The sequence below is a fragment of the Mirounga angustirostris genome, unplaced genomic scaffold, assembly GCF_029215605.1.
Source record: "Mirounga angustirostris isolate CCGP_5_RB_7025 unplaced genomic scaffold, mMirAng1.0.hap1 SCAF_14, whole genome shotgun sequence".
In the NCBI taxonomy this organism is placed as follows: domain Eukaryota; kingdom Metazoa; phylum Chordata; class Mammalia; order Carnivora; family Phocidae; genus Mirounga; species Mirounga angustirostris.
This window is the reverse complement of record NW_026991722.1, coordinates 76,238,291-76,254,067: the sequence shown is the minus strand read 5'-3', so window position 1 is coordinate 76,254,067 and position 15,777 is coordinate 76,238,291. Positions and strand designations below refer to the sequence as shown.

General features: G+C 43.7%; 1 protein-coding gene across 3 annotated transcripts in view; it reads right to left on the bottom strand.

The window, feature by feature from the left end:
• The window catches only part of TRAFD1 (TRAF-type zinc finger domain containing 1), a 49,276-nt gene that overhangs the window by 31,072 nt on the left and 2,427 nt on the right, over positions 1-15,777 (bottom strand). For all 3 annotated transcript variants that reach the window (XM_064578406.1, XM_054510518.2, XM_064578405.1), the window contains exon 2: positions 15,294-15,360. In XM_064578406.1, the coding sequence (XP_064434476.1) occupies positions 15,294-15,322 (29 nt within the window). In that variant the 5' untranslated portion in view covers positions 15,323-15,360. The remainder of the gene's footprint in view (positions 1-15,293; positions 15,361-15,777) is intronic.

The window sequence follows — 15,777 nt, the reverse complement described above, 5'->3', positions numbered from 1 at the left end:
ACCCTATGTGACAGGCCCCAAATAAGATTCTACAGCTTCAGTGGCAAACAACAGGATGAGTTTCTGCCTTCCCAGAACTTACCAGAGAGACAGGCCTAATGGCAATGAATGTGATACATGCTATAGCACCATAAAGAATGTATCTGCCGGGGCGCCTGTGTGGCTAGGTCGGTTGAGCGTCTGCCTTCGGTTCAGGTCACGATCCCAGGGTCCTGGGATCGAGCCCCGCATCGGGCTCCCTGCTCAGCAGGAAGCCTGCTTCTCCCTCTCCCACGCCCCCTGCTTGTGTTCCCTCTCTCGCCGTGTCTCTGTTAAATAAATAAATAAAATCTTAAAAAAAAAAAAAGGATATAGATAACAGCCAGATGAAGACGCATGCGGGGCAAGGGCTGGTGGGTCCCGAGCATAGGAGCTTCTGTCCTAGTGGAGCTGGGTGTGTCATCCTCCTGGCACATGGATGCATTTACGAACCCAGAAGCTCTCCAAGCTCCATCGTTGAGGGTTTTCATGGAGGTTCCATTACACAGGTATGACGGATTAAATCATTGGCCATTGGTGATTAACTCAACCTTCAGCCCTTCTCCCTTCCCCAGAGGCAGGGGTGGAAGAGTGGAGTGGGGTTGATATTTTCAACTCTCTATTCACAACGTTAGTTCTTCTGGCAACCAGCCCCCATCCTGAAGCTACCCAGGGGCTCACCAAGAGTCACCTCATGAGCCTAAACTCAGGTATGGTTGAAAGTAGCGTATAACAAACAACTAAAGACACTTTTCTTAGGGAATTTCCAAGGACTTTAAAAACTCTTGGGCCAGGGCGCCTGGGTGGCTCAGCTGGTTGAGCGACTGCCTTCAGCTCAGGTCATGATCCTGGAGTCCCTGGATTGAGTCCCGCATTGGGCTCCCTGCTCGGTGAGGAGCCTGCTTCTCCCTCTAACCTTCCCCCCTCTCATGTACTCTCTCTCTCTCTCATTCTCGCTTTCTCAAATAAATAAATAAATCTTTAAAAAAAACTCTTGGGCCAGGAACCAGGACAAAGACCAGATATTTATTTCTTATTCTCTCACCATATCACAAGAACTGTGCCCTTAAACCTGTGTAGTCAGGTGCAGACCTGGGGGTGAAACAGAACACATGCTTTAGTAGAGAAGCCCAGTTAAAGACCACTTAACCTACAGCAGGTGTTCACAGTCTTTGAGACACAACAATTAATTAAGGGCAGTCTCTGCTTGCAGTGAATTTAGGCTATTTGTAAATAGGTTTCTTCTGAACTTTGAAACAGATTTTCCCATAGAAACAGTATTACAGCGATGCCTGGGTGGCTCAGTCGGTTGAGCGTCTGTCGGCCTTGGCCTCAGGTTATGATCCTAGGGTCCTGGTATCAAGTCCCGTGTCGGCTCCCTCCTTCCACCTCTGCCTGCCACTCCCCCTGCTCTCTCTGTCTCTGTCTCTCTCTCTCTGACAAATAAATAAAATCTTTAAAAAAAAAAGTATTACAGTGGTGATTCTGACTGACCCACAAAATGTTATTCAATTTATAACAACACTTTCCAGCAATCCTGTGAACTAAACAGAATCCTTTCAACAAAAATCCATTTTCACTAAATCAGCCAGAGTTGGGTCTTGTGTTTTGTAATGAATAAACTTGTCAAAAAAAAAAAAAGCATTATAAGAACCTGAATCCCTGAGAATATATCTCCTTCTCCCTCCCATATACCCTGCAGCCACAGTAACAGAAGGGGAGTGATTTTTCTCCTCCTTAAAACTATTACTCCTTTTGACCAAGCAACTTGACCAAGAAACTTCTAGGAAGCAAACTTATATATAGAAATACTCAGGCTATGTAATTACAGGGATATCCATTACTATTTCCAGGAAGGAAAAATAGTGACAAATGGTCCCTCAAAAGGAGACCAGTTAAATAAATTGTACTTCAATGGAACCATACAAAAAGTAAAAAGAATCAAGGGGTGCCTGGATGTCCAGTCGGTTAAGCAGCCAACTCTTTGATTTTGGTTCAAGTCATGATCTCAGGGACCTGGGATCGAGCCCCACATGGAGCCCTACTTCAGGATCTGTGCTCAGCAGGGAGACTGAGGATTCTCTGTCTCCCTCTCCCTCTACCCCTCCCCTCCCTTCTCTCTCTTTCTTTCTCAAACCTTTTGGGATGCATGGGTGGCTCAGTTGGTTAAGTGTCTGCTTTCAGTTCAGGTCATGATCCCAGGGTCCTGGGATTGAGTCCCATGTCGGCTCCCTGCTTCTCCCTCTGCCTGCCACTCCCCCTGCTTGTGTGCTCTCTCTCTCTCTGACTAATAAATAAATAAATCTCTAAAAAAAAAAATAAGTCTTAAAAAAGTAAAAAAAACTGAGCATGGAAAGATATGCAAACCACATTGTTTTATGAAAAGAAAGTTAAAAACCAAATACATCAGGGGTGCCTGGGTGGCTCAATCGGTTTAGTGACCAACTCTTGATTTTGGCTCAGATCATGATCATTGAGCCCCCCGCCCCCATAGGGCTCACACTGGGTGTGGAGCCTGCTTGGGATTCTCTCTCTACCTCTCCCTCTGCCCCTCCCCCACACACTCAGGCTTGCTCTTTCTCTTAAAAAAAAAATACATCAGGGGCACCTGGGTGGCTCAGTTGGTTAAGCGACTGCCTTCGGCTCAGGTCGTGATCCTGGAGTCCCTGGATCGAGTCCCGCATCAGGCTCCCTGCTCGGCAGGGAGTCTGCTTCTCCCTCTGGCCCTCCCCACTCTCCACTCTCATGTGCTCTCTCTCATTCTGTCTCTCTCAAATAAATAAATAAAATCTTTAAAAAAAAAAAAATACATCAGTAGGATTTTGTTTGTAAATACAATATTAACAAATAATATTAGTAATATTAAACTATCTAGTAATATGTTAGAATAAGCTTTAGAGGGTGCCTGGGTGGCTCAGTTGGTTAAGCGACTGCCTTCGGCTCAGGTCATGATCTCACGGTCCTGGGATCAAGTCCTACATTGGGCTCCCAGCTCCTTGGGAGCCTGCTTCTCCCTCTGACCCTCTCCCCTCTCATGCTGTTTCTCTCTCTCTCAAATAAATAAATAAATAAATAAAATCTTAAAAAAAAAAAAGAATAAGTTTTAGAAATAAACTGGAGGAATTATCCATTCCCAGTGGTGGCCTCCAAAAGGTTGGGCTTACAAAGTTTTTGACATCTTACCATTAAATAATTTTGCAAGTAGGTTATTTTTGTAAGCAGGAAAAAACCAAAAAAGAATCTATATTTCTTCCTCCACTCCTGACTTGCACACAATGTATTTAGGAGAGTTATAAGCCAGATTTTCAGACTTGCTGTTTTTTATGCCTTATTGGTTGAAGGATCCATGGCATCCTTTTTTTCTTATTTACCCTATCTTTTCAATTTTATTGCACCTTAATTTACAAACAATAAAAGCACCCATATTAAGTGCACAGGGTGTTTTGACCTATGAAACTATGACTGCTATCAAGATACACGTTATTGGGGCGCCTGGGTGGCTCAGTTGGTTAAGCGACTGCCTTCGGCTCAGGTCATGATCCTGGAGTCCCTGGATCGAGTCCCTGGATCGAGTCCCGCATCGGGCTCCCTGCTCGGCAGGGAGCCTGCTTCTCCCTCTGACCCTCCCCCCTCTCATGTGCTCTCTGTCTCTCTTATTCTCTCTGTCTCAAATAAATAAATAAAATCTTAAAAAAAAAAAAAAAGATACACGTTATTTCCATCACTCTTCTGTCAATCCCCATTCCTCCCCCAACCCCTGGCAGCTCCTCATACACTTTCACTTCAGAGAGGAGTTTCATATAAATGGAACCATATAGTCATGTCCGCTCCTATGTCAGGTTTTTTTGTTTTTTGTTTTTTTAAGATTTTATTTATTTATTTGTCAGAGAGAGAGAGAGCGCACAAGCAGGGGAAGCAGCAGGCAGAGGGAGAAGCAGGCTCCCCGCTGAGCAGGAAGCCCGATGCTGGGCTCCATCCCAGGACCCCGGGATCATGACTGGAGCCAAAGGCAGATGTTCAACCAGTTGAGCCACCCAGGCATCCCTCAGCATAAGGTTTTTGAGGTTCATCCACACTGTTGATCACATCAACAAGTGATTTCCTTTTATTGCCTAGTAGCATTCCATCATATGGATATACCACAATTTGTATTGATGGACAGTAGAGTTGATTCCAGTTTTTAGCTAATATGGATGAAGCTGCTGTGAACATTCTGTACAAGTCTGTTGGGAGAACATGCTTTCATTTCTCTTGGATAAATACTTAGGAGTGGAACTGCTGGATCACATGGTAAGTTTTAATTTTACAAGAAACTGCCAAAAGGAGTTTTCCGAAGTGATTGTACCATTTAACCTTCCCACCAGCACTATATGAGCATTCCAGTTGTTCCACATACTTGCCAACTTGGTATAAATACATTTTCAATAAATAAACAGAAGAACAGTGGTCCTGTCTCCTGGGAACAACTTTCTTCTCTTGCATAGGAGATCCCGAAGTTCTGAATACAGATTTTACAACATCATCGAGGGTAGGATAAAGTAGGAATAATGACAAGCTCAAGCTTGTCTTAATTCCCTGGGGTGTCTTATTTTTACTGGCCTATATCCAGCAGCAGGAAAAAGAAAAAGTTTACTGACATTTTATTTCTGACCCAAAGAGGTAGGTGGGGTGTGGTGATTACAGTGGCCCCAGAAAGGATTTAGATGAGACCTGAGGAAGACCTGCTTCATGTTTTACTAGGAGACAATCTGGAAAAGAGGATTAGATGCAGTTCCCCTTAAGCGCTGTTTCTCCAGCTACAGTGGAATTTTGATGAAGCCCTGGGGATAGGTGTTGCCTTATCCTTCTCTGCTCTGCCAAACTCTGGTCCCAGCCAGGATGGGGGAGGGGAATCCCTCTCTTTTGGCCAAAGCTGTCACTTACCTAATCTGAGAAGCCAGTAGGGACCTCCTCCCCAACGTTCCCTGCAGCCCCAGTCCCAGGACCCCTCAACTCCCCACAGTCTCCTCTGTCAGCCACAGCCCCTGGCCGGTCAAGGAATTTTCCGAGTGCCGCTTTTCCTGGTGTCTCCAGCCGCCAACCTCTTTCCCTCTCATGTTTGCTTCTCAGCAGCTGCCTCGAGTCACAGATTCCTGGCCCGGTGCCCACCCAGCACAGACTCTGACACAGAGAAGGCAATTAATTCATACTTGCGGAATTACATCAAGGTGTTTCTAATGGTTATCTCTGGTGTGGAGTCCTGATGGTTTTCTTTATGGGCTGCTTCATCGTAAACATTAAAAGTTAGTTTGGGCCAAAACAAAATTCGTTTTCATTGAATTGAATTCCATTTCTCTCTAGGACATCCCAGCCTTTGCCCCACCCTCTGCCCTTTGCCAGCTCCCTCCGTCTTTTATGTCACTGGCCCCACCCCTCTGTGCTTGACCTTCCAGTCACTGTTTTGGATGTCGCAAGGGACAACTAGGCTGGGAGTGAGTCCCTGGTTCCCTGGCATCTCAGCAAACCCCCATCCCCAACACCTTCTCCCTCCCTGCCAACCTTCTCAAGTACCTCTAGAGGAAAGGAATATTGTTGTTGTTGTTTTTTTAAGATTTTATTTATTTATTTGAGAGCGCGAGAATGAGAGAGAGAGAGAGCACACGAGAGGGGGAGGGTCAGAGGGAGAAGCAGACTCCCTGCTGAGCAGGGAGCCTGACGTGGGACTCAATCCTGGGACTCCAGGATCATGACCTGAGCCAAAGGCAGTCGCCTAACCAACTGAGCCACCCAGGCGCCCCTATTGTTTTGTTTTAATGTGTATTGGGTTATAATGACAACACCATAAAGTGCATAAATCTTACGTATATTGTGCAATGAATGTTTTATAACATCTTTATTGGGATACAATTCACATATCATACAATTCACCCATTTAAAGTGTTTTGTGGGGATGCCTCAGTCGGTTAGGCGTCTGCCTTTGGCTCAGGTCATGATCCCAGGGTCCTGGGATGGAGTCCCGCATCAGACTCCTTGTTCAGCGGGGAGGCTGCTTCTCCCTCTGCCTGCCGCTCTCCCTGCTTATGCTCTGACAAATAAATCTGACAAATAAAAATAAAATCTTTATAAAAAAGTGTTTTGCGGGTTTTTAGCTTATTCACAAAATTGTGCAATCATCACAATCTATAGGATATATTTTATTTTATTTGAAGATTTTACTTATTTGAGAGAGAGAGAGAGTGCCAGAGAGCACGAGCAGGGAGGAGAGGGAGATGCAGACTCCCCAGGGGCAGGGAGCCCGGATGCAGGCTCCATCCCAGGACCCTGGGATCATGACCTGAGCCGAAGGTGGATGCTTAAAGGCTTAAGCGAGCCACCCAGGCGTCCCATGATATTCATTTCTTTTTTTTTTAAAGATTTTATTTATTTATTTGACAGAGAGATACATAGCGAGAGAGGGAACACAAGCAGGGGGAGTGGGAGAGGGAGAAGTTGGCTTCCCACTGAGCAGAGAGCCCAATGCTGGACTGGATCCCAGGACCCTGGGATCATGACCTGAGCGGAAGGCAGACGCTTAACAACTGAGCCACCCAGGCACCCCCATGACATTCATTTCTATTAGGTATACAGGCGAGAATGGAATTGCTGGGGTGAGTTGTATGATATGTATTTATTTAACTTCTGCTTATTAAAAGTTCCAGCCCCCTACGTGCACATAAATATTGCCAGTTCTTGTAAGTTGGTGATTCTCAAGTACTTACAGTTTGTCTCATTTTTTTTTCCACCTACAAGTTTTGGGGTTCTATCTTCCTATATTTCTCAGTGACCCCAGGGGATGTCATTAGCTGGCCACCTGATGATTACCAAGAGGGGCTTAAACAATTGACAAGCTGGAAAGAGGAAATAGGACCTCTGCTAGGCAGTAAGTGTGGGGTGTAGGTAACTATTAGGGAGGCAATGAACAGTGTCTGCCACAGGAAGGGCACTCATCATACACATTTACCCTGTTGATGGAGATAGAACTTTCAGGGAGGGCTTTACACATACATTTTGCTTGCCACTTTGCACACAGTCACAAGTATATTCATCTATTGCTGGAGACATAACTTGTGAAGCCCCTGCTAGAAACCAGTTTCCTAATCAAGATGCCAGGTTCCAAAATGTTTACGTTATTTTGTCAGTTCTGAAGCAAGGGGCTAGGAAACTTGGCTGACATTGGGGGGACTCATACATATTCATAAGGAGAACGGAGGTGGGACCTGAGTTCTCAGAGCATGCTGGGAAATTTCCCAGAGGGCCTGGTTGCTAGGCAGAATTCTCAGGAGCTGCTGTTCCCTTTGCCTGATGACTTCCTCATCCCTCAGACTTTTGCACAGTGCCATTCTGGTTTTGAGAGGAGGAGACATCTTAGGATCACTTGAATTGTGGTCTGCTTTTCCAGAAAAGCTCTCAGGTCTTCCCCCCCATGCTGCTTAGTAAAGTACTTCCCATTTCCTAGAGTGAAAAACATTAGTGCTTAAATAGTATTTTTCAGAGAGTGGTTTGAGGGCTGGCAGGATTAGCATCCTTTGGGGCAGGGAAAATGCTTGTAAAAATGCCCAGACCCACTTTCCACCTACTGGGTACAAATTTCTGTGGTAGGGTCCCAAAATATTCATTTCAGAGGTTTGTGGGTGATTCTTGTGCTCAATGAAGTTAGAGGACCCTCTGGCTTAAATTATCAATTAAAGGAAAACTAACAACACAGACATATTCTTGAAACTATATCCACGGGCGCCTGGGTGGCTCAGGCAGTTAAGCATCTGCCTTTGGCTCAGGCCCTGATCCCAGGGTCCTGGGATTGAGCTCCTCATCAGGCTCCTTGCTCAGCAGGGAGCCTGCTTCTCCGTCTCCCACTCCCCCTGCTTGTGTTCCCTCTCTCCTGTCTCTCTGTCAAATAAATAAATAAATAAATCTTAAAAAAAAAAAAAAAGGTAGATTCCTGTGACCCAACCACACCCATGGAATCCTAACTTCTGGATGGTGAGGCCTAGTAATCTGTGATTTTAAATAAATAAATAAATAAATAAATAAATATTAAAAACAAATTGCACTTGAACCTTTGTCATAAATCCAGTGACCATCCAATAGGAATCTATTTCTGGACTCTTTGTTCTACTGTTCTATTTGTCTATCTTAAGCCAGTACCACACTATCTTAATACCTGTAGCATTAAGATAGGTTTGAAATCTGGTAATGTAAATCCTCCTCCTGGGCGCCTGGGTGGCTCAGTTGGTTAAGCGACTGCCTTCGGCTCAGGTCACGATCCTGGAGTCCCTGGATCGAGTCCCATCGGGCTCTCTGCTCGGCAGGGAGCCTGCTTCTCCCTCTGACCCTCCCCCATCTCATGTGCTCTCTCTCTCATTCTATCTCAAAAAAAAAAAAAAAAATCCTCCTCCTTTGCTCCTTTTTTTCAAGATCTTTATCTTGGCTATTTTAGGTCATTTACATTTGCATACAAAGTTTAGAATCAGTCTGCTAATGAATTTCCTGACTGGTTTTATTTATTTATTTATTTTAAAGATTTTACTTATTTATTTGACAGAGAGAGAGAGAGAAAGAGAGAGACAGGGAGAGAGGGAACACAAGCAGGGGGAGAGGGAGAAGCAGGCTTCCCGCCGAGCAGGGAGCCAGATATGGGGCTCGATCCCAGGACCCCGGGACCATGACCTGATCACTCAACCAACTGAGCCACCCAGTAGCCCCTCCTGACTGGTTTTAATCTCTTATCTCTTATGCCTTATCTTACCAGAAAATTGACCACACAGTAGCACCATTTCCCAGAAGCTCCTTCATTTTATTTTATTATTTTTTATTTTTTTAAAGATTTTATTTATTTATTTGAGAGAGAGAATGAGAGAGAGAGCACGAGAGGGAGGAGGGTCAGAGGGAGAAGCAGACCCCCCGCTGAGCAGGGAGCCCGATGCGGGACTCGATCCCGGGACTCCAGGATCACGACCTGAGCCGAAGGCAGTCGCTTAACCAACTGAGCCACCCAGGCACCCCAGCTCCTTCATTTTAAATTGAGGACCAACTTCTTGGCATACAAGCTGCCAAATGCAGCTGACAGGGCTCTGAGTTCAGCAGCTCAAAGGCTGTATAGAGAAAGTCTAGACTCAGAACACGAAGTCCAGCTAGCTTGGCAAATTCCTTATTTGTGGCCCCCCAGCTTTGACCTGCCCTTGAAAGGAGCCTGTAAACTGTTCCATGATTAGACAGAACTGCATATGGAAATTTAATGTATGATAAAGATGGCATTGTGTCCTTTGTGAAAAAGATGGATTATTCCATAAATGAGGTTTGGAGCAACTGGAAAAGATAAAATTGGAACCCTACTTAATTATTCACACTGAAATAAATTCCAAATAGATCAAAATACTTAGGAGAACTCAAAGTAATTTTAAAATAATATTGAAGTGAGGAAAGGCTGCAAAATATAAAACATTTCTTCATTGCAAAAAAACCCATATCCCCAAAATGAAAAGGCAAACAATACACTGGAAAAAAAAGTTGAAACACCTGTTTATGGCTAAAGGTTCATTTCTGGGACGCCTGAGTGGCTCAGTCGGTTAAGTGTCTGCCTTCGGCTCAGGTCATGATCCCAGGGTCTAGGGATCGAGTCCTGCATCGGGCTCACTGCTCAGTGGGGAGCCTGTTTCTACATCTGCCTGCAGCTCCCCCTACTTGTGCAGTCTCTCTCCCTCTCTGACAAATAAATAAATAGAATCTTAAAAAAATAAAGGCTCATTTCCTTAATATATAAAGGGTGATGTAAATTAATGACAAAAGACTAACAATCTGAAAAGAATGAAAAAGGGACATGACCAGATTGATAAAAGAAAATGCATTACAAATTGGTCTTAAACAGACGAAAATAGGGTAAATATCATTCATAACCTGAGAAACATGAATTAGAATTACACTGAGATATCATTTTTCACTGTGAGATTGTCAAAGATACAAAAGATTGAAAGCACACTGTGTGGCGAGGGAAACTGGCATTTCTACACATTGGTTATGAGAATGCAAACTGATACAACCTTTGTGATGAGCAATTAAAGAATATTTATTCAAATATTAAGTGAAAAGAACAACTTACAGAAGCATATGAATAGTATGATAACATTTATCAAAATTTTAAAGAAAGCGAAACTATCATGTTATTTATAGATACATACATATGCAATAAAAATATTAAGACATTGAAGGAAAAATACCAGCCAATAGCATAATAGTGGTTATCTATGGAGAGGTAGGGAGGGGGAGAGATAAAGAAATGTACAAGTGATATCAAGTCTATGCTTGCAAAATGTTAATATTTGTTAGATCTGTGTGAAATGTATGCACGGGTATTCTCTTTTACAGATCTTGAAACATTTGAGCATTTTTTAAATAAAAAATATAGCTTATAAGGGCACCTGGCTGGCTCAGTCGGTAGAGCATGCCACTCTTGATCTCAGGGTCATGCCACACTTGATCTCCTGGTCATGCCCATCTTGGGCACAGAGCTTACTTAAAAATAATAATAATAATAATAATGATAGGGGCTCCTGGATAGCTCAGTCATTAAGCGTCTGCCTTAGGCTCAGGTCATGATCCCAGGGTCCTGAGATCGAGCCCCACATCGGGCTCCCTGCTCCGCGGGAAGTCTGCTTCTCCCTCTCCCGCTCCCCCTGCTTGTGTTCGCTCTCTCGTTGTGCCTCTCTCTGTCAAATAAATAAATAAATAAAATATTTTTAAAAAACATAAAAAATAAAATAATAATAATAATTACAATGAGATCCATCCCTTCTGAATTTGGAAAGTGGCCTGGGTAATTTGGCATTCATGCGCCACCTGGTGGACTGAATTGGAAGTGCTGGGGTGGAGGAGACCTCCGAGAGGAAAATGAGTGAGGCCCAGGATCATACTGGGAATTACTGGCCAAAGCAAGACGATGATCCTGATTCTTCAAACTCTTATTTCCCGGTTTTGTGTTTCTTTGCCTTGAACTCTACCTTTAATTCTGTGCCTACTTTGTACTTTCGGCCTTCTTTAGGCTGTTTGGATGTAAGCCTGTTTGATTTCAGAGCCAGAGCTGCTGTTTATTCTGTCAAAGTGCAGGAAATCAACTGTGAGAACAGTGAAATATATCACTTTTATTCTGTGAAGGATTAGGGCTAGGTATTGAAACCTATCCATCAAGGGGGACCTGGCTGGCTTAGTCAGGAGAGCATGTGATGCTTGATCCTGGGGTCGTGAGTTCCAGTCCCATGTTGGGTGTAGGGATTACTAAAATAAATAAAGAAAGAAATAAACTTAAAAAAATATATCCATCAAGATGGAAAAGAAAAACCAGAAAAGTCATTGGGTGGAGACACTCACAATCAGTACATTCAAGTAATACAGCCCCCTACCTCATGTTGCCCAGCTAACTCTTCAGGCACAGCGTACCCATGTGCTTCACTGCCCTTGAGTGAGAGAGTTTCTCATCAGAGCAAATCTGACACCAAACAGGACAAGAATGAAGGGCGTACCCCCTTGTTCTAAGCCAAGAAAACAGAAACTACCATTGAATGAGTACCTGCTGTATGTGAAGCATTTCTCCATAATGTCAGCTCTAAAAATTCTTGAGTTCCAAATTGTATAGCAAGAAGGATGGGCTTTTGGCTCCCTTGAGGTCATCTCCTTTGTCACCTGGAATGATTCAGGTCTGCCAAAGGGTGTGGAGGCTGCCTCCCAGGAGCAGGTAAGGACAGGCCCAGAGCCAGGTCACTGCTTCAGCCTTAGGCACTGAGGACGAGGGGCAGGGATGGGAAAAGAGAAAGGCCAATTCATCTTACTTGGATGCCAAAAAGGCTTTTGGGGTGGAGGGAAAGTATTCCACAACAACAGTGACTCAAGGATCTAGAGGCCTCTGTTAAGGAGGTCCACAACGTCTGGGCTTTGCCAAGTTCAGGGAACAGTGCTGAGCCTGTCAGCGTTCTTCTGGGGCCAGGCCAACAAAGGTAACCTGAGAATGTATCTCACTAACCACAGTCCTGGCTAGGAGCCTCATATGCGCCCCTACTTGAAGGTGCTGTGTTTTTCCATTCTGGGAAATTCTTAAAACGCAGGTGACTCACCAGCTATTTCATTTGCTCCAAAGATGAGCCCCAGCCCTCCTCCCTCCTCTCTCCTTTCCAAGTCCAACCTTGGCTTGGTCATACCTGGCCAAATCGTCTCAGAGTAATCCTGGGGTCAGTTTACCTAGGCTCTTGCCCTTCATTCTTGTTGGTTAGCATGATTTGGGCAGCATGGAGTTCTCCTTGGGATAGGGCTGCCAGATTTAGCAAATAAAAATACAAGACATCTGGTTAAACATGAATTTCAGACAAATAGTGAATACCATTTGCTGTAAGTACTCCCAAATACTGCACTGTATTTTATCTGACATTGTATTCTGGGAGTATTTAAATTTCTCTCATTATCCCAGATCAGGGTTGACAAACTTTTTCTGTAAAGGACCAGACAGTGTTTTAGCCTCGTGGGCCACACTGCTGGGTCTCTGTTGCAACTACTCAACTCTGCTTTTGTAGCACCAAAGCAGCTATAGACAATGCATAAATAAATAGGTGTAGCTGTGTTATATAAAATGTTATTTATGGACATTGACCTTTGAATTTATGTAATTTTCACATGTCATGAAAGATTCTTCTTCTTTTGATTTTTTCCCCCAGCCATTAAAACATATAAAAACCATTCTTAGCTTACAGGTTTTAAAAAAACTGGTAGAAAGCTAGATTTGACCGACAGGTCATAGTTTGCCTACCTCTGATCTAAAGTCAAAGAATCCAGGTACACCTGAGTGGCTCAGTCGGTTAAGCATCTAACTTCTTTTTTTTTTAAATATTTTATTTATTTATTTGTCAGAGAGAGAGAGAGGCAGGCAGAGGGCGATGCAGGCTCCCTGCTGAGCAAGGAGCCTGAAGCAGGACTTGATTCCAGGACCCTGGGATCATGACCTGAGCCGAAGGCAGATGCTTAACCGACTGAGTCACCCAGGCATCCCAAGCATCCAAGTCTTGATTTCAGCTCAGGTCATGATCTTGGGGTCATGAGATTGAGCCCTGTGTTGGGCTCCGCACTTGGCATAGAGTCTGTCTGAGATTCTCTCTCTCCCTCTGCCATTCCCCCCTGCACTCACACTCTCTCTCAAACAAATCAATCTTAAAAAAAAAAAAAAAAAACAGCCAAAGAATCCAACTTTTGTCTGAATCCAAATCACCAGAGAATCGATTTGTAACAATATAGATTGCTAGGCCCCATTCCTAGAGTTTCTCTTCAGTAGGTCTGGGGCAGTGCCTAAAAATTTGCATTTCTAACACCTTCCCAGGTGATGCTGATGTTGCTAACTAAGGACCACACTTTGAGAACCACTGACCTAGAAGAATACCATTTCCCCGTAATGCCAACCTCTTTTTCTGGGATATTTTATTTTATTTATTTTTTAAAAAGATTTTATTTATTTATTTATTTATTTATTTAGAGAGTGAGAGAGCAAGTTGGGGGAGGAGCAGGGGGAGAGGAGGAGAGAGAATTTTAAGCAGACTCCGCGCTGAATGCCGAGCCCGACATGGGGAGGGATCCCATGATCCTGAGATCACAACCTGAGCTGAAACCAAGAGTCAGATGCCCAACTGACTGAGCCCCCAGGTGCCCCAAAGATTTTTTTTTTTAAAGATTTTATTTATTTATTTGAGAGAGAGAGAGAGCATGAGAAGGGGGGATGGTCAGAGGGAGAAGCAGGCTCTCTGATGAGCAGGGAGCGGGACATGGGACTCGATTCCAGGACTCCAGGATCATGACCTGAACCAAAGGCAGTCGCTTAACCGACTGAGCCACCCAGGCACCCTGCCCCAAAGATTTTTACTTTTAAGTAATCTCTACACCCAACATGGGGCTTGAATTTATAACCGGGAGATCAAGAGTTGTATGCTGCACTGACTGAAAGAGCCAGGCACCCCTATCTGGGGTATTTTAAAGCCTCCTCAGCCTTAGGAATAATTTTCCATGAGGATCACAGATTATATCTTTGTTGGAGACCCTCCCATTCTCTGTAAGAATTTCTCCTTGCACTTGCTACTGGAATTTTCTCCTTTAGCTAGCCTTGGGATGGAGTTGGGCTGAGAGTTTCTAATACACTTGGTTTAAAAAAAAATAGCTCTCCCCAAGTATTAAAAATTATGCATTTAAAAATCTTTTATTTTATTTTGTGGGGCACCTGGCTGGCTCAGTCAGTAGAGCATGTGACACTTGTTCTCAGGGTCATGAGTTCGAGCCCCACCTTAGGGGGACTTAAAAAAAGAGATTACTTAAAAGAAGAAAAAAAATCTTTTTTTTTTTGTGAGTAATTTTAGATTTACAGAAAAGTTGAAAAGAGGGTAAAGTTTACATATACTCCTCAGCCAGTTTTTTTTTTTTTAAGTTTTTATTAACTTATTTTAGAGAGAGACAGCGTGCACCATTCACGCGAGGGGGGTAGGGGGAGCAGAGGGGGAGTGAGAGGGAAAGAATCTCAAGCTAACTTGTGCTGAGGGCAGAGCCTGACCTGGGGCTCGATCTCATGACCCTGCAATCATGACCTGAGCCTGAACCAAGAGTGGGATGTTTAATGGACTGAGCCACCCAGCTGCCCATCACGGAGTTTTCTTCAATGTTAACATCTTACGTGTACATTTATCAAAACGAAGAGGCCAACATTAGTACAACACTATTAACTAAACTCTAGACCTTATTTGAATTTCAACTGTTTTTCCACAATGCCCTTTTTCTGTCCCAGGATCCCAACCAAGATACCACATTACTTTAGTTGGCATGTCTCCTTAGGTTCCTCTGGTCTATGACAGTTTCTCTGTTTCCTTATTTTTCATGACCTTGACAGTTTTGAAGAGTACTGGTCAGACATTATGTAGAATGTCACTCAAATTAGATTGTTTAACGTTTTCCTCCTGATTACTCTGGGATTATGGGTTTTCTGGAAAAATACTACAGAAGCAAAGCTCCTTTCTCATCATCTCATGTTGGGGTACATGTTATGAACATGAATCATTACTGGTACCGTTAACTTTGATCACTTAGTTAAGGTGGTTCTTACTAGGTTTTTCAACTGTGAAGTTATTAGTTTTTCTTTTCCATACTTAACTCTTTGGAAACTGGTCAATAATTCCAGGGTGTGGATTTGGGCGTGAGACCACCACAAATTTTACCACAGACTTACTGTGTGATCTTGGGCAAGTTACCTGGTATCTCTCTGTTTCAAAATTTTCATTTTAAGATGAAGATCGAAATGGTGCCCATTCCACCGGTCTGTAAGAGTGAAATGAGAAGATGTATGTAAAAGAGCTTAGCACAGTCTCTGGCATGTAAGTGCTCACTGATGCACACTATGATTATTATTACTATCATCACTAGTTTTTTTCTAGGCATTTTAAAAAAAGTTTTAATAGCAATTGTTAACTCGCTGTTATGGTAGATTCTAAAGACTTTTGATGGGTGCCTGGCTGGCTCAGTCGGTAGAGCATGCGACTTTTTTTTTTTAAGATTTTATTTATTTATTTGACAGAGAGAGACATAGTGAGAGCAGGAACACAAGCAGGGGGAGCGGGAGAGGGAGAAGCAGGTTTCCCGTGGAGCAGGGAGCCCGATGTGGGACTCGATCCCAGGACCCTGGGATCATGACCTGAGCCGAAGGCAGACGCTTAACGACTGAGCCACCCAGGCGCC